Here is a 26,853-nt window from a genome sequence, read left to right on the forward strand (position 1 = left end):
AACAAAAAAACTGCAGTATTTCAGATACCATTTTGTGGTAACGCCACCAGTAAATATTTATTTTTAAAAGGAGACCAGAGTACTTAGAACTAATTTAGAGCTATTTCCTATTCAAATAGCTTGATATACTGTGATTGCAATCAGATTCTTTGTCTGACCAGACTTCAGATTGACCTTCAACATTGCTTTAGTCTTAAGTGCAAGCAACGAGAATTTGAGCCCTGAATTTTCATTCTACTGCCCAATATATGTCATATACAGTCTGGAAATAAAACAGAATTATTTGATAGTCCAGAAAGACTCCTTCTGTTGAGTCCTGTTGAAGCAAAAGCAGGTGTTTTAACTTTGCAGAAGTATATTAAATAAGCCCCTGATTGTAATAACAAACTATTTGGATTCACAAACATATGATAGTGGGCAAGATTCTCTGGCTTGCTCCAAAGGCACAAAGGTAGCAGAGACTGTCTGCAACTTCCCTGCTAGTAATAAAAAACACAGTTAGCTTATACAGCTCCCAGTATGGCATGGTATATTGAGGTGTGATTGTACTGGAAAACAGAGCAACAGAAACAGAGAAACTATAAGTACAAACAAAATTGAATCTAATATTGTAGAATGATTTCCAAAGATTCACATGAAGTGCCAGAGTCTATAAAATGGACAACTTCTAAAATACAGATAAGATATATTCAAAACTTATAATTTCACATTTTACAAACCCAGAAATGCTCTGGCTAAATGTGTGATGACTGGGAACAATGACTAATCATGACCTGCATTATTCCTACTATTCCAACAGTGGAATTCTTTAAAGCAAAACTGCCATTTGTGACAAATTATGATAAGGAAAAATATCCACCAGGAGAAGAAAGAGACCACTTAATTAATTTCATTTATGATCCAGCTAATGGTTTGAACACAGGTCTCTAGAGGTCTAAGTCCACTACATCAAACTAGTTTGAATCTAACCCAAAACAATTAACTAGAAACACAATTGTGATTTCCCATATGAATTTTTTAAAAAGTAGATGTCAAAGGCATATTGCAATTTGTTTGCACTTGTTTTGTGATATCTTAGATATGAAGATGTTTCTGCTAAGGCATTTTCCATTTTTAAGAATACGATTTGTAATATGTCAATAATTATAGAAATGCTGTTATTCAGTGCATAAAATATATACAACAGCCTTTAAAGCCTTTACTATGATAACCAGTATGAATAGAAATTCATGGAGCCACCTGCCCCCCAGTCTTTTTCTACTTAGGCCTAGTACAATATCTTGAAGTTTCTGTAATGAGAGCTTTCCATCCCTGGCCCATGAAACCTTCACCTACAAAGGTAATTTATTCTTGGGTAAGAACATAATTCTGCTCCTATACCCTCTTATTTTAGGACTGTTCATGAACTGCAATTGACAATTATCCCATATTACGTGGGGGTGTTTCTGCTGTGGACTATCTACTAAAGACTTTAAAGATCACTACAATTATTTCACACAGGACTTCAAACTGGATTTGAACAATGAACGGCCCTAGAAGTGAAATAAGAGTTATTTATAAATTAAGCCACCGAGCCCCTAGATTATCCGTTTCTGTATTATTAATCACTCCCGAACCAATTTTGCAAATAGTGAGTATGCCATGGATTTTGGACAATACCATCTTTGGATAGCATAATAGCCATCACGGCCAACATTACCACAGCCTGTCATCTACTGCTCAGCATGTCAGCTGAATCCATATCTTCCCACAAAACCTGCAGTTTTCTTGTCACCAAATAAGATGAGACACATAAGTTTCACCCTTCATTTCCATGTTAGGAATCAATAATAAAGTACTTAAAACACAAGGGATTGGCCCTTTAGTACTAGTTATTAGCATATCAGAGAGGTCACAACAAAAACCTGTAGGGTTTTTTTGGGTATTTTTTGGTTTGGTTTTTTTAAAGAAAGTTATTGGTAGTGAGCGCTAGCTGCCTGTACCTGGCACCAATGTGGGAGGCTGATCCAAAATATAAAAATCAAATACAGAAAATAAACTCCAGCCAAGTTAAGGATTTTATAGGACTAATTCCTTTTTGTAGGACAATTCTATATTAGATGTTTTAAAAATTAATCAACTGATTAATCATGTGTTATATCACTTTAAAAATATCAAATGCTATGTAAATATGAAGTAATAATACTAAACAACATATCTGCACACAGATGTGATTTTTGGTACTTATATCTATTTTTCTTTTTTAATTATGGAGTTGAGAGTCGAGTGATACAGGTATCTAAGTGTAGGTTCTCTCACTTTTCACCCCATCAGTTGTGATTGGGATGTATAATAAAGAAGGCCAGTGAAGCAGTTCCAGATACTATTTGCTCTAAATGGAGATCTTAGAGTGTCCACCATCAGGCATTCATTTTGTTTCTCTTTACTTTCCACATTACTTTGTCCCTGCTTCCTCATAAGAGCTAGAAATGAATCTAAGGAAGACTATAATTTGCACTGGTTTACACTTCCCTTCTGGTCCCTTTAGAGTCTCAAACATGCTCCTGAATCTAGATCTCCTGGTGTGAGCTAATATCTAAAAAAGGCTTTTTTTGCTTTTTCTATGCCCACAAAATTATGGAAAGTAGCTGGATGAGTGCAATGAAAGTTATCATGGTAGATTAAACGTTTCATGTCACTGTACCACTAATTTTTCTACAGTTATATTTATTTAATACAGTGGTTCTTGACATTTTCCATATTATGACCCCATGTTATAACAGAAAAACTTGTCCCAGTCTAGCTATAGAGAAAGGGAAGCTGGTCATCACTCCATGTTGGACTTATGACCATCCCCACAGGTGCTGCAACCAGAGGTTGAAAACCACAGATTAATATATTTTGCATGTGTGAATTTGTGTTGTGCTATGAAATGTTTCTTATGCTCATCACCGTTTGCTGGGTTAAGTTGGTTTACTCTATTAGCTTTTAAAGTTATTTGCATTTCATTTAAACACTAGTGTTGTTCCTTATGGTCGTTGCTTACAAAACTTTTTGATAGAACTCTCTGTGTGAAATATTAGATACAACAATAAATTCCATTTGAGTAGAAAACAATAGCTGTGACTGCAATGTCAAATGCTTTGATGAAAAAAATCTACTGAACTTCACTAGTTTTATTTCCAATTCCCACAGAGTTCACATTTCTATGGTGCTAAGTTGACCACAAAGGTAATTTTGCAAAGGTCCCACATTCAGAGGAATTAACCTTGTCTAAAACACTTAACTTCTCAATGATGAAAATGCATTCCTTCACAATTAACATCAAGAAATCATTTCCAACCTGATATTATTAATGGAAACCAGATGTTTAATTTTTTATTGATTTTGTTCCTGACTCCCCCTGAATTCTATGGGTTCACACACACACACGGCAGTAACAACCAACACACAGTTGCAGTAGGCAATCTCCCAATCCATCCAGTAGAATTTACTAAAAGGACAGGAAGGAGAGCAGTTTGACATCACTTGCATTGTTATTTCTGAATATCAGATACAATAGTGCATCCCTAATAGTTTTTTCAAACTCTGTAAGGTAATCAAAAACTCAACAAAATCCAAACTTTGACTCTCAGTGCACTTCTTTCACAGTTAACCACTTACGAAGATTCCAGATGTGAAGAAATGAAAACATTTACCTTCTGAAATAATAAGTGTTTCTGAAATCTCCTGATGGTAAATTTCCATTTGTTAGCATAGTAAGAACACAATGTGATTGATATATAATGACCATGAAGCATCACTAGGATTATAATTAACATTATTGAGATATGCACTCACAACTGAATTGTGCCTTTCAGGTTCTGCCTCACACAGGGCCGGATTAAGGCAGGGGCTTTAGGGGCTGCAGTCCAGGGCCCCAGTTCAAGGGGAGCCCCGCAAAAATAAATCATAGGCAGTGATCAACTCCAGGCCGCAAAAAGTTCCACGGTGGAGCAGGGCGCTCAGGCAGGCTGCCTGCATGCCGTGGCCCCACGCCACTCCCGGAAGCACCAGCTGCTAGCACGTCTCTGCAGCACCTGGCAGGAGCGGGGAGGTGGCTCCGTGTGCTGCCCCCACCTCCAGCACTGTCCTCGTAGCTCCCATTGGACTGTTCCCAGCCAATGGGAGCTACAGGGGTGCCACTTGCGGGCACGGGCAGCTCATGGAGTCACGCTATCCCCCCACCTCTCAGGGGCTGCAGAGATGTGCTAGCAGCCAGCCGCTTCTGGGAGCAGTGTGGGGTCATGGCATGCAGTGGCCAAAAGCTGCCTGTGGTAAGTGCCTCCCAGAACCTGCGCCTCGCACGCCCTCCTCCACCTCAACCCCCTGCCCCAGATCAGAATCCCCCTCTTGTACCCAAACTCCCTCCCAGACCCTGCACCCCCTCCTGCACCCAATCCCCTGCCCCAGCCCCCTCCTGGAAAAAGACTTGTGTACAGGGGCCCCACAAAATCTAAAAGCCCCAGGCCCACAGGAGAGTTAAGCTAGCCCTGGGCTCACACCAAGGGCAGTGCAAAGATGCACAACTCTGGTGGTAGCTCCCAGGTGCACAGGGGAAGCATGTCTCCTACTACACCACTCAATGAGTTGTGGCACATCATCCCCTCCTTAACGAGTCAGTTTTGCTGCCTGGTGCAGGTGGGTGGGGATTGGCCCTGGCCTGACAGCCCCCTTCCCCTTTTTAATGATCCTTGTGTTCAGAAAGTCCAAGGCTTGCAAGGTTGACAGTTAACTCATGAATCTGCAGGAAGAGAAGGTTTCTTCTTTCCCTACTCCATGGACTTGTGTGAGGGTCAATCACAATCTGAAGATCAGCTAGAAACAATTACTCCTAGTATAGATGAAAGAACATCAGTTTCACCAAGTTTCTTGAACCAGCTTTCTCCAAGGAATAGTATAGCTTTCCCTTGTTTTAAGATTACCTTTGGTCATCAGCTCCATTCTGACTGCTGTTCAGGACAATCCTCCAAAGGTCTGAGGCTACAAGCTCTTTCTGATCATTCACAAAGCTGATACTGGGCAGCTGTAGCTCACAGACTTTGCTTTCTGATAGACTGAATTCCCGGAATGCAATGAATGATTTCTGGAGCTCATCCCAGTACTCCAAGCTACAAGGAACCTGTGATATTAAAGAATCTCAGTTACTCCGTACTTCTATACAAGTACACAAAACAAGTACCTACAGTACACTTTATAATGACAAAATTAAACTAAAATAATTGCCAAATGACCAAGAGAATTTTAAATTCTTATTATGTATCCTGTTCTATCTCCATATAGTTATTAGACCTTTCTATGAAGATGTTACTTAAAACATCCTCTTACGTACTGGGAAAAGAAACAGTTATTTACACTGTAATGCATATGCATGACAAAGACAATACAAAAAATCCCATATTCATATTAGGTAGTCAAAAGATCCATTGGATGTGACGATAGCATAGAGTACTCTACTCCTCCATCAGTCTATCTGTATACATCTGTTGTCTCTTGTCTTATGCTTATATTGTAAGCTCCATGGGACAGGGCCAACTTTTTGTTCTCTGTTTGTATGGTGTCTAGCACACTGGGGTCCTTGTCCATAATTAGAGTGCTACAACAGTACAAATGATTAATAAATAATAATCCGCACAAAACTCTGACTAATTGTATTTGAATTAGCATCTTTAAAGCATTTAATATAGTGTTAAAATATACACATTAAATTAGTGAAGCTATAAAGGGGAAAGTACTTTGGGCATCTGCTACAGATCACTATGACTAGAGGAGAGAGACAATTTTAAAAAATCCTGAACCAACTCTGAAAGTACTTGAAAAAACAGAACAGCTTCTCTTATGGAATGTGCTAACTGTCCAGATATCTTTGTGGTCACAAAGAAAGCCATACAGTGGACTTGATTCAGCAAGTTACTTAAACATGTACCTAATTTTAAGTATATGATTAGACCAATCATTGTGAATGGAATGACTCATATGCTTAATGTTAGGCATGTGGTTAAATACCTTGCTGAATTGGGGAGAATGTCATCACAGACATTTCTCAAGTATGTAGAAAACAAATTTATAATATCGAAAACAAGAGATCCTAAAAACAGAAGAAACTAATCGTCTTCTTTTAGGTTATTCTTCATAATTGAAAGTTTCTTCTTTAATAGGGGCTGAAAAACAGTGTGTGTGTGGGGGGGAAATAAACATGGGGAAATAGTTTTGCTTTGTGTAATGACGCATCCAATCCCAGTCTTTATTCAAGCCTAATGTAATGGTGTCCAGTTTGCAAATTAATTCCAATTCAGCAGTCTCTTGTTGGAGTCTGTTTTTGAAGTTTTTTTCTATAACTGCTGAATTGGAATTAATTTGCAAACTGGACACCATTACATTACGCTTGAATAAAGACTGGGAGTGGATGTGTCTTTACACAAAGTAAAACTATTTCCCCATGTTTATTCCCCCCCACACCCCCCACTGTTCCTCACATGTTCTTGTCAACTGCTGGAAATGGTCCACCTTGATTATCACTACAAAAGGTCCCGTCCCCCCATCCCCCCCGCTGGTAATAGCTCACCTTACCTGATCACTCTTGTTACAGTGTGTATGGTAACACTCATTGTTTCATGTTCTCTGTGTATATAAAATCTCCCCCCTGTATTTTTCACTGCATGCATCCGATGAAGTGAGCTGTAGCTCACGAAAGCTTATGCTAAAATAAATTTGTTAGTCTCTAAGGTGCCACAAGTACTCCAGTTCCTTTTTAGGTCGATTGTGATCTGAAATAGTGTGCTTATTTTTCGGTCCCCATTAACAGAAACATATAGAAACTGGAGAGAATTCAAGGGAAGCCACAAAAATGACCAAAGGAATAGGATATCTGAATAATGAGGAAAAACATACTGTATACTGATTAAAATGAGAAAAAAAACAGTTTTAACATTTGAAAAGCGACTCATTTGTATGCACAGTATTTTTTCCCTAACTTTATTTTAATATGTACCGTACATAAGAAATGTAGTGTAGACAAATATATTAGGTTTCAAGATATCATTTATAGGTTATAAACTAAAAGGTCAAATATGCAGTTTGTGTGATCTCCCTAAACTAACTACAGCTCATATGCTTTGGGACTGTCCCAAACTCTAAGCATATTGGGCTGAAGAATGCAAAAGACTTACTTGATTTAGAATCCTCTATTCCTAAACATCTAGATTTATTCATTCTAGGGGGCTTATTGCTAATGCCTGATCTGGATAAATGTAAGGGATGATGGGTGCTCTGGGCAGCATTAGCTGCCAAAAACAATAGTTGTGAAAGACTGAAAATAGGCTATATCCCCAAAACTGAGTCATTGGCAGTGGGAATGAGTGAATTAGATGCACTAGAAAATGCCCCATGTGTAAAATTAAATATGGTTCTTTTATCTTGAAATGTTTGAGTAACACTCTAGTTACAATTCAAATAACTGTTACCTCTTAGAATGTGGCCACTGTGATTTCCTCTAGAAAACTAAGGTAAACACCACAGCTACAAGGTTAGCCACCAGACTCCATTATTAAACAACAAACACACACAAGAACCCGCAATTCTTTATCTAGGACCCCTGCTGACAAAACTTTCCTTTTTTTCCCTAGTTATCAAAAAGGTCCATGGCTGTGATCATGCTCATCATCAAAACTGAAAAAGAACACTGTGAGTATAGCTTACATCTCCCAATCTCACTTGTTACCTGGAGTGAAAAGATACTATTTGAGCACCCCTAGACTCAGAATCCCTAAACTCAACTTTGCAAGATGGCTGCTACATATTTCGGTACACAAATACCTTACACAGAAGAGGCAGCAGCCTCCCTCTATGTAGGGATACTGCAGTGCAGAGAAATACATGCACTGAAAGCTTCAATCTCTCTTTTGGTGACCTTTGAGAAAGAGTTAAAGAAGGGAACAGCTGGGTTACAGACTAATGTGTTCATGTGTTGCCCTCAGAGATGCAATTATGTCCTTTTATTTATGTACTGTTTCATTATTTTGTTTGAAAAAATGCTTCTAAAGATTAAATGTTCACTTCTTGAAGTGCTATCCCTCACATGGTGGGTGCTTCCCCTTGGAGATGAAATCACTCTTGTTCCAGAAACAACTACTGTACAACAAAATGCACACAGAAGACAGGAAGCATGTGTGTGTTTTATTATCTCCTAACAGGGCCACCTAAGTGAAAGAGAGGCGGAATACAAAACAATCTTGTACTTTGTGTCAGACGCCAAGCCATGCTGCGATTTGAACCCAAACTTCCTGCATGAATAACTGATTGCTCCATAATACGGCTATCCTGGTATTAGGATATTTTTCTGTTCTACAGCCAAGTGCCTTGAAAATACAACTTTCCCTTTAGGTGAACTGAAGAAGTAGCAGAAGAAAAATAAAAACTGTTGTCCACAATACTATAGGAAGAACATTCTTGGCAATGTTACCCAGCAGTCTGTATTTTTAATTTTATTGTTAACAGTGATTTGCATCAAAATTGCAAAAGCAATGTTAGTTGAAAAGTGTATTACAGAGAAAGTGAATTCAAAAGAAAATTAAGGATAAACAGATATAAAAAAACCAAACGTGCCTATGTACATTGTTAATAAATAATCTAAACTGACCTCTAGAACAACTTTACAATTTCAGAACATTTCAATACACACCTGCCAGACTAGCTTCCTATGCAACTGAGTGTTGTGAACTCATAATACAGAGCAAATTGCCTTCTAGGAGTTGGATAACATTTCTGACCTCCTTCTCAGGGGACTAAGATTATATCTCATCACTGTGGAAAATAACCTTTTCTGGCATTTCCATGTTCTGGAAATTCACTCCATTAGACTTTTGATGTGGATCCAAATAAAAAATGGAGGTGATTCAAAGTCAGATACAGCATAACAATGTTTCAGCTGTTACATAATCCAATAAATTATAGCTGCACGAAGGAAATTATGTTATGCCTTTTTCAAATTTCTTCTGCATCTTTGTTATGTTGATTTTGTTACATTCACACTATTATGCAATATCCTTAGACTTGGGGCACTGAAAATTCTTCCTCAACAGCACATGCTCAGTGCTTAACATATAGTGATAAGCATATACTGCAATTGGAAAAACTTTAAGAAACTATACACTACCTTTTCTCAGAGAGCTTTTGGATCCTGATTTGGATTGGGTTGAATAATGCCTGTTTTAAAGTTATTTCACAGTTATTTAGTACAATTGTAAATATGCCCGTATGTGTGTGTTTTAATTTCAGGTTTTTCATCTGTAAAATGAGGATAATAATATTTACTCAGCTTTCCAAAGTACTTAGAAATCTTTGGCTAAAAGGGGAATATACTTTTTTTTTTTTTAATAAAGAATAGCATCTAGGACCTTCTATTTATGTTAAATCAAATATATTTACGGTAGTCTGCCACCGCTGTCAGTTATGTGGTATTTATTCTACTTACACATAAATCAGTACTACAGAATATAAAATAAACACCTAACTCTCAATTATAATGCAGAGATATCAAAGAAAAATATCTTTTCTGAAAAAAAAAGTCTGTTTTTAAAAAAATACCTAAATGCCTTTTAGCTGAGTTTGGAAAAAAGCTTCTATACATCTTCAACTAATAGAAGCCATAAAAAACCCTTTGTAATATTGGAACCAGTTGAGAAACCACAAGTATTCAAATGCAGGAAATCATGATTTTATAACATTTTAATGTGATCTACTCTTGGGAAACAAAGTTAACCAAGCCCTATTTCTGTACAGGAAATATTCCACTGTACAGTTGTAATACATTGTGGTGAGGGGTACAGCTGCAAATTTTTCACCTGTAATGCCCCACTGGTATTGTGGCTTACTGCATTGCATCAAGATTGCCTTCCTGTCCGGAAAGCCCTCTAAGTACAAACAAGACTCTAAGCCCAGGTTTTATTTTCCCTTGGTATCAGAATATGGTAATTTAAGAGCCCTGAGAAATACTTTTTACCTTTTTAGAAGAAATATGTAGCATTCTCTTACTAAGGCCTATGTTTTGTGTTTTTTAAAAACACATGTGACCAACTTATCTTATCAATTTATCAAGCTACCAAGTTCAGAGCAAATGCAGGTGTGCATGATAGAAAGCAATCTGTCATAGACTGAGTTTTTTCTCATTAAAGAGAAATTAATCTAAACATACAAAATAGCTTTTGTTTAAACAGAGACAGCAGAGCAGTACCAAGCTGTGAGAGGACTTCGGTAGGATCTTTAATATATATATATTTTATATATATTTATATATATACACTCTTAAGTAGAGAAACAGTTTCATATGTCATTCATCTTTACACTGAGTACACATGGGGTCACTTACACTTCCTACTGAAAAAGTAGCAAGAAACAGTACAATGCTGTAGAATGTATTAGATTCTTTTTGTCTAGTTTCTCTATTGAACCTTGCAAATACTCAGAAACAAGTTATCAAAAAAGCTCTTGGTATATAACTACATCTACCCATTACAGTGTTTTTCAAATTGTTCTATTTTTTCTGCTACAGTAAAAATAGTTCATATTTATATAGTGATTTTCATCTTGAAGGATCCAAAGCACTTCACAAATAATATGTACATAGCACCACTGAAATGCAGCCACCTCTGGGAGTGCAGCCAGCAGCTTACTCGTACATAGTATATATTGCACAATAGTGGACCGATGAGATATTTGACCAAGGATACATGAACAAACCCCTACTCTAACAAAAAGTGGCATGTCTTCAGCACCCAGTTGTAGTAGAGAAAACTTCAGTTTCTAAAGTTTCATAAATCAGAGATATGAAGTCTGAAAAGGACAGAACTCAACCAGAGTATAAATCTGTCATTAAAATACTCCAATGGTTTTGTCAGTCTTCTGGCATCAGGCAGTCTTCACTGGCTCAAGGGATAAAAGTGTGAGGCACTGGCAAATTGTGCACAATGACAAGTTAACATTCCCAAGAAGTTGCACCTAACTCCATGCAGAGTTTACTGAAAATGTACCCCTAAAGGATACAGTCTCTCATCTTGATACACAGAAAGTTTTGCATATAACATGCAGAACACACAACAAGAAATTAAGATTATAATAACTCACAAATACATTAACAGGATAGTAAAGTCCCTCAAAGCAAGATAATTCACAAATGTTTAAATCTACAATACCTAAAAAAATTGGCTCTGTTTCTTCACCTGCCTCAGACTCATTGTGCAACCGAAGGCAATAAATTTCTCTGCCTCTGTTTCCCCTCCATGAAGCAGAATAAAGATAATACTCAATATTTATCTCAGTCTTAAAATGAGTTTTAAATAATTAAGTTCTAATGTTCAGAAATAGGTTTGCAAAATTGTACATGTCATTATGCCTGTGCACACCAATGATCAGTTAGATCATTTGAAGTCTAATTAGTTATTGGTACATGAAAGTCTCCAATCCTTGGCAACACTACAATTGTACACATACGCTATGTGTGTTCATTTTTGCACATGTACATTTCTGAAAATGTGGGTCTAGGAAAGAAATTTGAGACACTAGGATGAAGGGAATTTTTGGAAGGATGAAGTATTATAAGATCAAACATGATTTTCAAAATAAAAGACTAATCTTTCATTTTATGCTTGTTTAATCTGTACAAATAGCAGATAAATGAATAAAAAAGAAATAATATATAATTTAATTCAAAAGGATTACTTAAAACAACAAATGACTGCTTTAAAAGGCAAGATCCCTGACAATACAACAAATTCGGCTTGCTCTCTGCACTAACTAAAATAATTGGACAACATATTTTATCACACATTAGAAAAGTCTGACCAATTAAAGCACAAGCATTGAGTATAACTACAGACTTTAAAATATTCAAAATTTCAATCCATGCTGTTGATAAGTGTGGCTGTGCTTTACAGCATGCTTAACTAATAATACCACAAACCTAAATCACTAACCTGCCAAACACAAATTACTGGATTTCCAAAATACTTGCTTCTGAAATGTGAGAAATGAACCAAACATGAGTAAAATTTGTGGTTTCCCCAAAACCTCTTTTCCCAGCTCTTTCAAATGCCCAGCTCAACACTGTAGCCCCAATGGGGAATACAAAACAAAAAGGAAACAGAGTCAGCCAAAAATGAGGTATTCTTCATTAAAGGGAAAAATGAATGCCTTTGACATTGATCATAATTCTTTTCTTGTTGACTGTCATGTCAAATTTTTCCTGGAGTTATGACTTATAGTAGGTCTAATGCCAATCATTCTTAAGCTCATTCTTCCTTGGGCCACTGTTTAAGCAGCCACTAGGTGTTAGCAAATGTGTCTGTTTCTACGTTAGCATAGTGTTGAAAACATCAAGCCCAAGGTTTTGTAGTTTACAAATGTTTTATTTAAAGTGTGTAGGCGATCAATGTGATGTAACAGATAATTCTCTTAAATCCCCAACTTTTCCAGACATTGCAGACATTTATATTCTCTTAAAGGAGCTTTCTTCACCTCAGAGGATTTAAAAAGGAAACCTTCCAGAGCTGGGTTACTTACCTGGTCTTTTCCCTATTTAAATCTAAGCTAAGCCCATGGAATCTCAAAACTATTTACTCCTCTGCTTTTTTCTGCCGTCTGAAGTAACCACGACTCTCTAGACCAAGAGAGTTGTTACCCTGTTTACAAAGAGACTGTGTGAAGGTAAACGGGCAAAAAAAGATGCCCCAGCACACAATAATATTTTCATCAATTCTTATAAAACTGAATACACTTGCATGCAATTGGAATACCAGCTGGTACACAAGGGAAACACACATACACAAAATTGTTTCTGTGTTACAGCTTGATAGATGTTTTATTTTAACTTCATATGCAGAAATGAATAAGAGCCATAGGTTATGCTCCTTTTGTCTCAGCTCCTCTATACAGCCTGTAATATTCTCTCAACAGAGTTCATGATTTGCCTGGACTATCTCCCTGGTTAGCAATTCAGGAGACAATTGCATTAAGGTCTTTGTTGTGAAAGTGGCCTGCGTAGATCTTAGGGATCAGAATTTAGGGTACCACTTGATATAATCACAAGCGGCAAAAATATATACAGTTTATATTTGATTATACAATCTGTTATTCCATCACCACTTGTGTAAACAGTTCAGTGACAATGAGTAGGTTTTTAGGAAGTACAGAGTAGTGCTAGTGATATTCTTTGCTGGAGAGATAGGATATAGAAAGGAACAGCAGAGATCAAACACCTTTGAAGAGACTCCCCAAGTAAACAACTGTGCAAGAAATTTCTTGATGCAATCCTGTTCACAAGCTTGCACACACACACACGGCTCTTCATGTGCAAGCAATGGGTGCCAGTCAAAAGGAAGACACACCTTATTTTTGACAATGGACGGTTCTGAAGCACTTGCTGTGTTTAACAGTTTTCAGTTAACTCACATAGAAGAACCTAACTCAGTGATACCAATTAATTGTATCATGTGTTTCATGGCATTTGGTGATTTTCTTAAAGTTCCAGCTCCTGGCAGCGTGTGTGTTTAGGTAAATATGTCAACTTTCATTTAAAAAAAGAATATGTTTCTATCCCTCATGGTTGAGGAGTAAAGATTGAAAACATAACACGAGTCTCACTTAAAGACTCAAAACCCAAAAGGTAAATTAAAAAAACATAAAATTGATCATGCTTTAAAGATCTCATGATTTTTAAAGACAGTCTCATGATTTTTGTGCCTGACTCATATGATTTTTGAACACTTGATCTTTGGAATGCTGCCATGAAATTGTAGTTTGGAAATTTGAAGAATACTGCACCCATGTAAAAATGAAAGACATGAATGATATGTTTTAATCTGAGGTTACAAATGTTGATTGATGTGAGGCTGAAGAGCCAATCTTGCAATTCTGGGGAGTTAAATGAGTCCCTGATAAAAAGACTGGATTGTGATTAGAATCTGGAACAAAAAAACTCTTAAGAATGACTAGTATAAAATTAACCCTTTCACAAAGCATGTAGAATTTCCTGAGCAACAGAAGTTACCCAATCCAGACTGAAATTTATGGAGAGTGAACAGTGGTCTGACACAGTAGACATGATTGAGAATCCAAAATACTACAAGTAGAGAGATCTGCAAATCCAAGTGACAGTGCAAGGTACCTCAGAAATTAACTGAACATGGTTAGTATTTAGTTAGTAGGCAGTGTATAAATATTTCAAACTGTGTGTTATATAAATGTTGATTGTGGTTGTTAAGTTTGGGTAGGAAAAGGAAGATGTAGGGAATGGACCTTTAAAAGGTTCATGTTATGTAACACAGAGGTGACTGGAATTGAGATACTGAATGAAGCAGAGCGCTGCCAAGCAAAGCACCTTCATTACTAAACACCATACTATGCAAAAGCTAATCAAGGATTCCCTAGACTTCAGAAGAACATAAGAGGACCTTGTGGGTGGAGAAGTGGAAATATAGCATAAAGCTCCCCAGAGTTAATTTTCCCCCTATTTTCCTTAAGGTTGGACCTATAAGGTATATCAAGTTCTGAGTTTGTACAATTTTAGGGTCACTACTGAAAGAATTAAAAACAAAATTTGACCAGTTTTTGTGCCCCTCCACTCTCTCTCCCAACCCTCAAACCTTAACAACAACAACGAGGAAAAGTAACAGTTCTCATCCCTTCTACAGTGCTGTCCAACTGAGGATCTCATGAAACTTTAGAAACCTTAATGGATTTAGCATTGCAAAATACCTCTGAGAGATATATAAAAATAGTATCATCCCTATTTGTTCCGTAGCCCTTTTAATTGTGTAGGAGGCATTTTTTTGCATTAGGACAGTGATATTATGTGCACCAGCACAAAGCGTTCTCTAAAAATGGAAACAAGTTGCTTTTGTAGCCTGCGCGCCTTTCTCCCTAGCTAAAGCAATACAAAGTGTGTATGTGTGTGTGTGGGGGGGAAGAAGTGAGAGGGAACTAATGAAAAGGGAACTAGAAGAGGCAGATTATAGAGAGAGAGAGCTCTCCCTGCCAGCTTCAGTCAACACTCTCTACTCTCTTCTCTGGGAGAGAAGAAAAGGCACAGCCCTGGAAGTCTTTGCTCTACACCTCAGACTGCCTGCTTGTGGACAGCCTAGCATGTTCCTGAGATGCGGCTGTTGTGAATACCCCAGGGGGATGCCCTTACATCCATTGTCTATTTAGTTAAATAGGTTCAGAGAAACCTTAAGGGAAGAACAGCCTGGTCATTGGATTTTGTTTTGTATTAAACTGAAATAGTTTGAAATTTCAGCACAGGATTCTTGTGATGCACTCAGCTTATTTTGTTACAATTTATCTAGGATTCTTGAAAAAAATTAAAGCTGCTTCTGATCCACTGTATGCTATTTCCAGTCCTTCCCATCTGCCAGCACTGGGCCCAAAGAACAGGGGAATGTATCATGACCAGTGGAACTGGACTCAGAGGGTCCATGTTCCCTGAGGTATTGTTATTGAGAGGACACCAGAGGAACAGGGAATGGGAGGAGTTAGGTTGGAAGCAACTCAGCCACATGAACAAAGCAGAGCACAGCATTTAGTAAATAGTTCCACTTGTTCAACTTAACCTGCATTCTGCTTTATTCTTTGTTAATGAAACATGATGGCAGCATTCTCTGAAGTGCATCAGCTGGCAGAGCGAGTCATGGAACTCAGTCTGAAGCTCCCAGAGTCCTGGATTTTGCAGACACAAACCTAGCCCAGCAATGAACCAAGTGGAAGGAGGAGTTCCATCTGTACACAGATCTGGCCACACAAGAGGACAACAGCAGGAAAATAAAACCCTTCTTTTGCCATATTGGGGAACCAAGCAGAGGGGCCCACTCTGCCGTGAGCCTGGTTGCACCGAGATCATGCAAGGTAACTACAGAAGAGGGACAACTGATCCAAAGGCAAAGGAGACACTTACAAGCCAAAGACACAAGACCCAGAGAGCCTATGGAGATACACAGATCATCACAGAACAGAGAGACCAAGAACTATCCAGAGGCCAGCCCCACAGGGAGGGAGGAGACTCCATAGAGACACCGTTTGCTAGACTTGAAGATAGGTGAAAGGAAGACCCAGAGACATTAGTCCCAGTGTGGTTGCCTGTTGAGGATATTAAACTATATCAAAGACTGCTTAATCAGCTGAATCTTATAAGGACAAGACTCCAACTCAGCTATGTGCTAGCAACCTCTGGCTGAAGGGACAGGTTGTTGAGGGCTTGGCTTTAATTATTTGTTTTTAATGTTTGTAGTAAAATGTTTGTAAAATACAGAAGATGTATCATAATCTGTGGAACTGGAGTCAGAGGAACCATGTTCCTCGGAGGGACTGTTATTGAAGGACACCAAGGCTACAGGTGGAGTTAGGCTGGAAACAGTACACAGGATTCAATGAAGTTCCACTTGTTCAACTTAACATATATTAAGCTACTTTCTTTGCTAATAGAACAGGGACCACCCTGAAATGAGGGCTGAGCATGAATGTTTTAGCAGGACCAGTAGGATCTATTGACCAGGGGGTAAGGCTGCCCAGGGATGTGCTAATTGGTAAATGAATTGATTTTTGTTTTGTTTTATAGAACATCTTTTTTCTTTTTTGTCCTTTCACCGGTAAACATCTTCCCATTAGTGCCTTGCACTAGGAAGCATAGTTTTGTATTTTTGACTGGGTTTTGTTTTTGTTTTCTTCATAGTGAACTGTGTATATTTTGCACTGAAATTGTTCTCAGAAACAGGGCAACACTTCTTGGGTTAGGTCCTCAACTGAGGACCTGACACATTGTGTATATGTAGTCACAAGAGCTGAATGCACTGCTCTACATCACTAGCTGATTACTCAGATTTATCTACTACTAAACAGATGATGTCACAGGCCAGATCAAAACCATGCTGACCTACAAATCCAGGTTGGCCCCTACAGTTGCCTTACAGAGAACAATTTACAGTTAGATGGAGAAACTGAGGCACAGAAAGGGTAAGTGACTTTACCAAAATCGTAATGCTAGCTTCTGGTAGTGCTCGGATAGAACCCCGATTTTCTGACTCCCAGTCTTGCCTTTTAACCATTACACTATTCTTTAAAATGGCAAAATTTCACCATTTTTGCAAATCTTGGTTTTCACATGTGAATAATTGGTAAGTAAAAACGGACACTTCTTTTCCCTAGTCTTTTAATTTCAGAAATTGCCAGCACAAGGCATGTCCTAAATGTAATATGAACCTCTCACAACTCAGACCACTAATAGCTGTTTTTTCATTTGTACATAATAAAGAAGGATCTTTTAAAAAACCTATCCATGTATCTTCAACCACCATAAAATTTTCCTCTACCTTCTCTCTAGTGACTTTTTTGACATGCTGGTGTAAATGTTTCATCTGAGATTTAAAACTTGGAAAAGTCTCAAGGAATACTTTCTGGCTAGCACCAATCTTTAACATATCAAAAAGTGATATTTTTACTCTGTCTTGGTCTTTATTTTTATCCTTTGGATCAATTCCCTAAAAGATTTCCATACTTTGGCCTTTTCCCTTCTTTCAAGCTATAAGTATGATCCTCACTACATCATTGACTTCCTGACTTTTTTGCCCTCACCAATTTGAGCAATAATGGATTGCCCTTGCCTAAAATCACTCTAGACAGAGACAGCTCGGGGATTAACTCCACTTTCAGGAAATAAATGTTGTCTTCCACTAAGTCAAATTGTCAGTGGGATATGCTTTTTCTTCTCCGTGTATGTTTTATCATATTAGCTGTAGTCTAGATTGAACTTCTATGCATTTAGTAACATTTGAATTTCCTACTGTCTAATAGGATCTTTAGTGGTTTCCCCTTTACATAAAGGGTATACTAGCTGTGGTTTAGAGTCAGTATGTACTATATCACACGGACAAGGAATAATATATGTGCTGTTAGATTTATTTCTCTGAGCACATCAAACTGCCATTCCAGTGTGTGTCCCTTCCCTTCCTCCCACAATGTCTTTTATTAAAATATCTAGCTCATATGTAGGGCTTTTAATCTTCAAAGCACTTTATAGATACTAATCAAGGAAATCTCACACCAGAGATGTGGATAGGCAAGCACTATTATCACCATTTTAAGGATACAGAAACAGAAGCAGAGAGACTGAAAATGTCAAGTCTTGCGAACCCTCTCCTAAAAATGAATATTTCCAGGGATTTTCTCCTTTACCTGAATATAAATTATAAAAGCAGTGATCTTGAAAATATAAAATTTGTTTTTATGACATGCTTATTACACACTATTTATTATTAATTATTATTTATCATTACAGTATTTTTATTACATTATGAAAACGGCAACATTCTTCCAAGATCTCACTTTCGTAGCTTGAATCACTTTGAATAAGCCTGTTATAAGACAAGGCTCCTATGTTTCATCAAGGAGTATCAGATGTGTAACAGCATGAAGGTATTTAAGAAGCCAACTCAAAGAGTTCCTCCTACACACGGTATTGAGCAGTCCAGGCAAACAATGCACATTACAACAAAGCTTAAACTTGTTCTTCATAATAATTTTAAAAACAACACTAGCTGCCTATTTAATTTTAAAAACAGCAAAAAATATCCGTAAAAAGAAAAGGAGTACTTGTGGCACCTTAGAGACCAACAAATTTGTTAGAGCATAAGCTTTTGTGAGCTACAGCTCACTTCATCGGATGAGCTGTAGCTCATGAAAGCTTATGCTCTAATAAATTTGTTAGTCTCTAAGGTGCCACAAGTACTCCTTTTCTTTTTACGGATACAGACTAACGCGGCTGCTACTCTGAAACCTGTCAAAAAATATCCACCTCCCTTTCCATTTCTTATAAGGAGTCTTGAAGTTTAAATTTCCTGAGTTGTGACAGATGGGCTTGCTTTGATCTGCTTAGCTCTTGGAAGTCCAGGGGCCCCGTGCTGCCCGGGGTCCCTAGGGACAGCTCTGTCTACCATTAGGGAATTTTTTCCCCAAGAACCCGCTGTAACATTCCATGAACCCCCAGGGGTTCATGGACCCCAATTTGGGAACCACTGGTATAGAGGATTCACTCAGGAGTTTCTGGACTCTTTGCTGTACTCAGACCACACCTCTTTCTTGATATAGAGTCAAATTTTCTAATGACCACTCAAAGTTGCATCCACAACAATTTGCATGAGCGAACCATGGGCATTTACACTTCCAAATTGTTTTTCGTTTCTTGAATTTATACAAATTAGCACTCTTGGAACCTTCGAGTCCCTCTTTTAACTGTTGTCATCACAGATTTGGACTGATTGCAAAATGTAAATAACAGTGCTTAGCCACTCTTGTAAAGTGCTTTGATATATTTGGATGAAAAGTGCTATAAAAGTGAAAAGTATATACTATATATACACTGATAAATATTTTATATTATTTTTATAGTAAAAGAATCAGGGCTTTATAAATTAATATGATAGGAGATATATTAGCAAACAGCTTTTAATAGCCCCTCCTTAAAGTACTGAACCAAGATGTGAGTTGCTCCACAACCCATTAGTGTCTATAAAATGTGCATTTGGGGACACACCCATATACTGGAACACACACATTCAAATACCTGGTGGCTATGCCTAAAACCACTTAGGATTGTTCAATTTTTCTTCAATAAAACACACACACACACACATATATTTTGAGGAATTTGTAACAAATTTATCACTTTCACTTTTATTTTCAAAATGAACTTGTACCCAAGCAAAAATTTGTAGGTTATGCTGGATTATAAATTTGCTGTCTGATGGGAATCAGTATCATTCATTCTGAGTAATAAGAATAGTTCTTTGTAGGGGAGGAAAAATAGATCTCAACATTTTCTTGTGATTTTGAATATTAAGATGACACTGATCATTAACAGACAATAGCTACACAGTAGTGAGCTTGCAGTGGCTCTATATTCTGTCTCCACTTCAAGAGTTGTAGAAGAAAGGAAGGGTTAGATAAAATATATGTTGGAACTCATTACCTCCACCAAGATACCAAGAAAAAACAAAAGGCTTCATTGCTCAGAGATCAATACTATTTAATGGCTGAGCATAGTGGAGAAACAGAGATAGTTTCCAGAATAAAATTAAGTAGATTTGTATGGAAAAAAGAAACAAACTAATAACTATCTGTTCGTAAATGACGTGATGGTTTAAGATGGTTAGTATTTTTCCAGTTGGCAAGTGTTTTTAATTTGTTAAACATGTACATTATTATAAAATAGATTTCCCACATATTTAAAGGATATGGAATGTTAGCATTTCAAATGATTTTCTGGTTTTTGATTCAACAACCTCATTTACTATCCAAGCTTTTTAATGTCTAGACGGCAATATATCTTTATCCAACACAATATAAAGCTAAAATATGGTTATTAAACTGATTGCAGGCTAGACTGTAACAGATAGACACAAGAGCCCTATAGAAAGCTGTGATGCTATGGTGCCATTTCAGAAAAAGCTGGGTGAGCATGGGAGAGGGGCAGGATGACACTGGAAGTGGGGACTTTGCAAACCCCTATTTCCTAAGGCACTGTGTTTGTGTTTCCAAAGTATTCTATCACACATCCTTTTTCATTAATAAGGCACCAATCCTGAAAATATATATGGGTTAACTTTAATGCTTAACTTTAATTTAACGGGCCATATGAGTACTTAAAGTTAAGCACATGTGAAAGTGTGAGCAGGAAATGCACCTGAATTAGTATATAAGCCCTGAAAATAGGGGAAGGTAGCTCTAGAGAAGATCTCAGTGATGATTCAGGATTACAGGTAGTGGTAAGTAACCAAAGCTGAATAATACAAAAAATACTTACCATTGCTCATTTAAATTTTTGCAAAAGTCAAGTCTGGAGGGGACAAGTGTCTCCTGTAAATGATATGCAACATCTTTGTGTGCTAATTAAGATGCCAGAACTCTTCTTTAAGATGACCTAGTTTCTAATGATATAAGGCATATATTTTTAGCCATGATGGTCTAGATGTTGAGCTTTAAAATGATCATTCCTTGGGTCTAACAATGCTTTTTTTGGCATAGAACAAATCTTACACTGAAACCAGTATAATGTTGTCACCATCTACATTTTGAGCTCTAACTTCAAGAATGGAGTATATGAAGCTTAAAAGTTTTCTTATGTGCTATGCAAGGAAAGTGTAGATCTCTGTTACCAATAACAGATGCTATGCAGAGCCAGGGAAACAATTTGGAGAGTGGTGGGGATAAGTTAGGACCTGACCTGCCAGAAAACCACTATGTAGAAGAGCCAGAAAAATAACATTTCTGGTCCTGGTTTCTTGCTGTCTGGGTCAACAGGGATAGGTATGCTGCAGAGGTATTGGTTTTAGCATGTGGGAATAGGAAATACCTTATGTCACTGAACAGTGGCTCTTCTAACAAATTAAAAAGAGATATTGGCAAGATCCAAATGAGTACAATGAAGTCCTTTTTGTCTGGAAAGATGAGGAGTCAGGAGCGTTTGTAGGATGTAAAAAAGGCAGAATGGGGATTATCATGGCTGTAACCAAGCTGGGGATGGTTTCCCCTCTCTTCCCCCAAAACACAAAGACCAAACATTTTTAACAAAATCACAGATGAAAAGCTCTCTTTCCTCCAATAGAAAAAAGAAGCAAAGTAAGAAATATATATATAAAAAAATCAACCTAAGTAACTTGACTAAGACAAATATTTACACGCAGTGGTGTAGCCCATAGGGCATAGCTTTCCTTTACTATATTCACTGCCTTGCTGCTATCATATTCAGCAGCAATGCAAGGAACCTACAGACTAGTCTCTACGTAAAAGAATAAATGGACACAAATCAGACATCAGGAATTATAACATTCAAAAACCAGTTGGAGAACACTTCAGTCTCTCTGGTTATTCGATTACAGACCTAAAAGTGGTTACACTTCAACAAAAAAACTTCAAAAACAGACTCCAACGAGAGACTGCTGAATTGGAATTAATTTGCAAACTGGATACAATTAACTTAGGCTTGAGTAGAGACTGGGAGTGGATGGGTCATTACACAAAGTAAAACTATTTCCCCATGTTTATCCCCCCCCCCCCACTGTTCCTCAGACGTTCTTGTCAGCTGCTGGAAATGGCCCACCTTGATTACCACTACAAAAGGTGCCCCCCTCCGGCTCTCCTGCTGGTAATAGCTCACCTTAAGTGATCACTCTGGTTACAGTGTGTATGGTAACACCCATTGTTTCATGTTCTCTATGTATATAAATCTCCCCAGTGTATTTTCCACTGAATACAACTGATGAAGTGATCTGTAGCTCACGAAAGCTTAAGCTCAAATAATTTTGTTAATCTCTAAGGTGCCACAAGTATTCCTTTTCTTTTTGCGAATACAGATTATCACAGCTGCTACTTTGAAACCTGTAAGACATTGGTTTCAGCAGTTATCATGAGTCTTGAGGCCTATGAACTTTGGCATAGATAAATGGCCCAACGGTAACCCCTAAGCTTTGGGGAACTGGACTTAGAGTGTAAGGGGGAATTTTGTCCATAATGACATCAACCAACCACAGAAACATGAGCTAACACCAGCTTGTTGAAAGTTTGGAAAAAAACATCCAACCTCAAGAGTGCCATGACAACTAATTGACATATATGATGGGCTGAAATCATTAATATACTAACCTATAGAAGAAGGACACCTCAACATTAATAAGGAAAGGAAATACAAATAAGGAAGAGGGGAGAAAACCCTACTGAATATGAATTAGGCATGGTAGCATCAGTGTAACATATTATAAAAGTGGTATCCCAGCCTGTGGGCAGGAGGAGAGAGAGAGAGATGTAGCCCTTGGGAAGTGCCAGAATGATGGCCACTGGTGAAGATGATGGTGGTGATGAGGAAGATAATGGCTAACATTTCAGGTTGTTCTTCAAGGAATGGTGTGAGTACGGATGTTCAGATGTACTTTCTGTATTCTCTCTACCTACTTTACTGAGTTAGAGTGTTTGTGACTGTGCTAGGTGTATTAATAAATTATTTGTAAATATAGGAAAGTTCCTATAGTATGAGTGTTGCAACTCTGCAAATTGGGGTTCCCAACTACGCAGTGATTTTAATAATACTGAGCCTGATCTTTGGACAAGAACCTGTCAAACCTCAAAGTGATAACTGAGGGTTCTTGTACATCATCTATAGATCAGGCGACAATGGAGTAAAAGTGAGAAAACAAGCTATTGGAACATTTTTGAACCTACATTAAAATTTGATTTGAGAGAGACATGATGATTCAGATCAGTTCTTATTTATCTGAAGCAGTTAGGCTATCCTAAGATTACAGTAAAATTGCAGCCAGCATGTAATGAATTCTGATATCTAACGAAGTTCTGTTTACAGTGAAGTTTTCATAAATTCTAATAATCTGAAGATGTTATAGAAACAAAGAGGCTTCCAACATTTATTCATGATGATTAAAAAGATGTGCCATAAAAGAGTTTAGTAAAGCCAGAAAGCCAGATGAAATGTCACAATGATTTACTTTAAAAGATGAACATACAACTGGCAACATTTTAAATGTTAAATATAAGTGAAATTACACACGTGCACCTTAGACTGAATTTATCTGACAGTATAGAACTGAGGCCTTATTGGGATCACAGCTGGTTACAGTATGGGACCCCATAGTATTTCAAGATATGCTCCCTACTGGGAAAGCTGTTTTAAATGTGATTTCTATGCACTTTTGTATCATTACTGTTTTAAAAACTTATTTGGTTCCCTTTTTAAATGTGCTGATTGTAATTACCTTGTTCACAAATATGCTGAAGCCTTTGTACTGTTTCACCACAAGTGAATTCAAATAAAAATGATTTTTTTTCTTTTCTTTTCCCTTTATCTTGTGAATTGTCTTTTTAGGGACAACATTTCCTATTTCTGTACTTAGTAGATATATTGAAAATGAAGAAACAAAGGAATTTACACAGAGAAGACAAGCAGAACAAGAACATCTTGTAGACATCATAGGTTTTTTTTAAACAAAGTCTAGAATAAAATTTTGTATGCATGCTGAAAGGCCTTCTGTTCCATCCAGGCTTATGCTAAAGTTAAGACCAATCACGTTTAAGAAACATTCATCTAGAGGATCTTGAAAATCCACTAAATGTTACCTCTTCCACCTAAATAGCCACATTATTCTAATCAAAAAGAAAACACTTGCCATGTTCAGAATGTTACTTACTGTACGGTAAATGTGGTTCTTTGAGATGTTAGTGTAGATCTTATTGTAGGTGTGTATGTGCCTCTTGCACTTGCGACTAGAATTTTGGACATATGACACTGTGCCTCCTTGTACTCCCATAAAGGGCAAAGAGGCTGTGATCCTCCCTCAGTTGCCTTGGAATTCAAAGCCATGTTGCTAAGGACTTTGAAAAATAGGGATGGAGGGCAGGTCGTGGGATCCACAGTGACACCATCTAGAAGAACCACAGTTACTGTAGGATAAGTAAGAGGTCATTTACCTATAACTGGAGGTTCTTCAGGATGTGTGGTCCATATCTGTATTCCACTGTGGCTTACGCAGTGCCTGAAGTCGAAGAATTTTAAAGTAGTGTCCATTGGTCTGTGGATGCACCCTGGCTTGCCTCATGCCTCCAACCAAGGTGATAAAGGGCAGGGTGGACCAACTGCCTCTTCAGTTACTTTTCCACTGTGAATTAGAGCAGATCCACAGCAGAGAAGAAGGAGAGCAGGTAATGGAATACTGACAGAGACCACACATCTTGAAGAATCTCCAGTGACTGGTAAGTAACCTTCTCTTCTTCTGCAAGTAACCTCCTTCTTCTGCACCAAAAAAATCAAAAATTTTGCAACAAAAAAAATTCTGTGCACAGTATATTCAAATTCTGCATATTTTATTTGTCAAAATTATGCAATATAATCACACCAGTTTCAATTATTTTTGGTAATTTATTTCAAAATACCTGTGGACAAGTATGTCTGTAACAATACAGACAACAAAAAGATTCAGGAAATGTTTTTTGACAAATAGATTCCTTACTAGGCATATTAATACAGAACTTTGATTAATAATTATTTAAATGACAGTACAGAATCATATTTCCCACACCCGTCACAAGCAGTGCAAAGGCTTGGGGAAGTCAGGGATAACAAAGGAGCTGAGGGAGAGGGAAGTAATTGCTGGGAAGGAGTCAGGGTGTGAACTTGGAGGGTTGTTGGGTATGAGTGGGAAAAGTATGGGACAGGTTTTTTGGGGGGTTAGGGAGAGACTGGGGAGCTTCCCCCATGGAGACCCTGGCTGATCCCTAGCCTCTCCCATTCAGTCAGGCACATATGCCCCTGTCCACATGTCCCTCCACCCCCACTCAGACACCCCCCTGTTTCTGTGTGGTCCTGCACACTCTCCTCTGTCTCCATGTGACCCTGCACTTCCCTCCCCCGTGACTCTGTGCCGCCACTCCCATTCAGCCCCTGCCCCAGTCTGTCCTCCCCCACTAGCCCTTATGAGTCCCTGTCCCACAGCAGCCCCACGCTGTCTGTCGCCCCATAGCCCCCATCTCCTGACTTGGCCCAACAGGTGCTGTGAAGAAGGTAGGCTCTTTCTCTTCCTTAGCTGGCCGGGAGCTGCTGCTCTGTTCTATCACCACACTGCCCTCTGGTGGGCAAAAGGCAGGACCGCAGCAAATTTCCAGCCAAAGTTATTTTCTGCTGAGGCTACTCTGTTCTAGCGCTGTAGCACCCTCTAGTGGGCAAATGGTGGAACTGCAGCCTTTTTCTGCGCAAAAAATTAAAAATATGCATGGCTTATTAATTATGCACGGAATGGTGCAGAATTCCCCCAGGAGTATATTGTATTCCACTGTGGATGGTTGACAGGCAGTACCTAAGTAGGAGGAGGATGTTAGGATGAAGATGGTAGGGCTCAGCAGAGAACCTCTGTCCCAAAGGAGGCATTGGCAGCCCAGTCCTGCACCAGAGCATAATGCCCTGCAAACATGTGAGTGGAACTCCACGTGGCCGTTTTACAGATGTCCAGGAAGGGTATGTCCTGAAGACACACTATGGTCATTGCTCAGGCTCTAGTGGAGTGAGCTCTTACGCCTGTAGTGGGAGGGAGGTTCGAGAGCTGACAGCAGAGTAGAATGCTGCCAGATATCCATTTGGAAATTCTCTGAGTGGTGATGGCATGCCCTCTTACTCTTTCTGCTATAGCAACAAACAGTCTCGGAGACTTCCTGATTGGTTTTGTTCTCCGAAGGTAAAACGCCAAAGCTTGTTGAACATCGAGGGAGTGGAGCCTATGTTCTTCTGCAGATGCATGCAGTTTTGGGAAGAATATAGGTAAGTGAACGGATTGGTTAAGGTGAAATTCCAAAACTATTTTATGGACAAATTTGGGGAATAGGTGTAAAGAAGCTTTATCTTTATGGAACACCATATATGGAGGGTCTGCCATCATTGCTTCCAGCTCACTGACCCTTGTTGCTGATGTGATAGCTACAAGAATGGCGATTTTCATGGAGAGGAGGGACATGGAGCAAGTAGCTAAAGGGGGAGCCTGATTAGTACCAAAAGAACAAGATTCAGGTCCCAGTGGGGCACAATCTTCTGAGGAGGCAGGAAAGTTCTTATCAAGCCTTTCCAGAATCTGTTGAATAGTGGGCGTGTGAAAATGGAGTAGCCCTGATCAGGTAGATGGTGTGCACTGACCACCATTCAGTGGACTCACAATGAGCTTAGGGATAGACCCAATGTCTTCAAAGATAGGATACAGTCTAGGATGAGGGGAATATCTGTAGCTTCTGACAGAATGCCTCTTTGCT

General features: G+C 38.3%; 1 protein-coding gene across 1 annotated transcript in view; it reads right to left on the reverse strand.

Moving 5' to 3' along the window:
* The window catches only part of VPS13B (vacuolar protein sorting 13 homolog B), a 928,263-nt gene that overhangs the window by 88,942 nt on the left and 812,468 nt on the right, over nt 1-26,853 (reverse strand). The window contains exon 40 of the mRNA XM_084621078.1: nt 4,944-5,140. Coding sequence (XP_084477204.1) covers nt 4,944-5,140 — 197 coding nt within the window. The remainder of the gene's footprint in view (nt 1-4,943; nt 5,141-26,853) is intronic.

This window comes from Lepidochelys olivacea (assembly GCF_965140295.1).
Source record: "Lepidochelys olivacea isolate rLepOli2 genome assembly, chromosome: 2".
NCBI classification, from domain to species: Eukaryota; Metazoa; Chordata; order Testudines; family Cheloniidae; genus Lepidochelys; species Lepidochelys olivacea.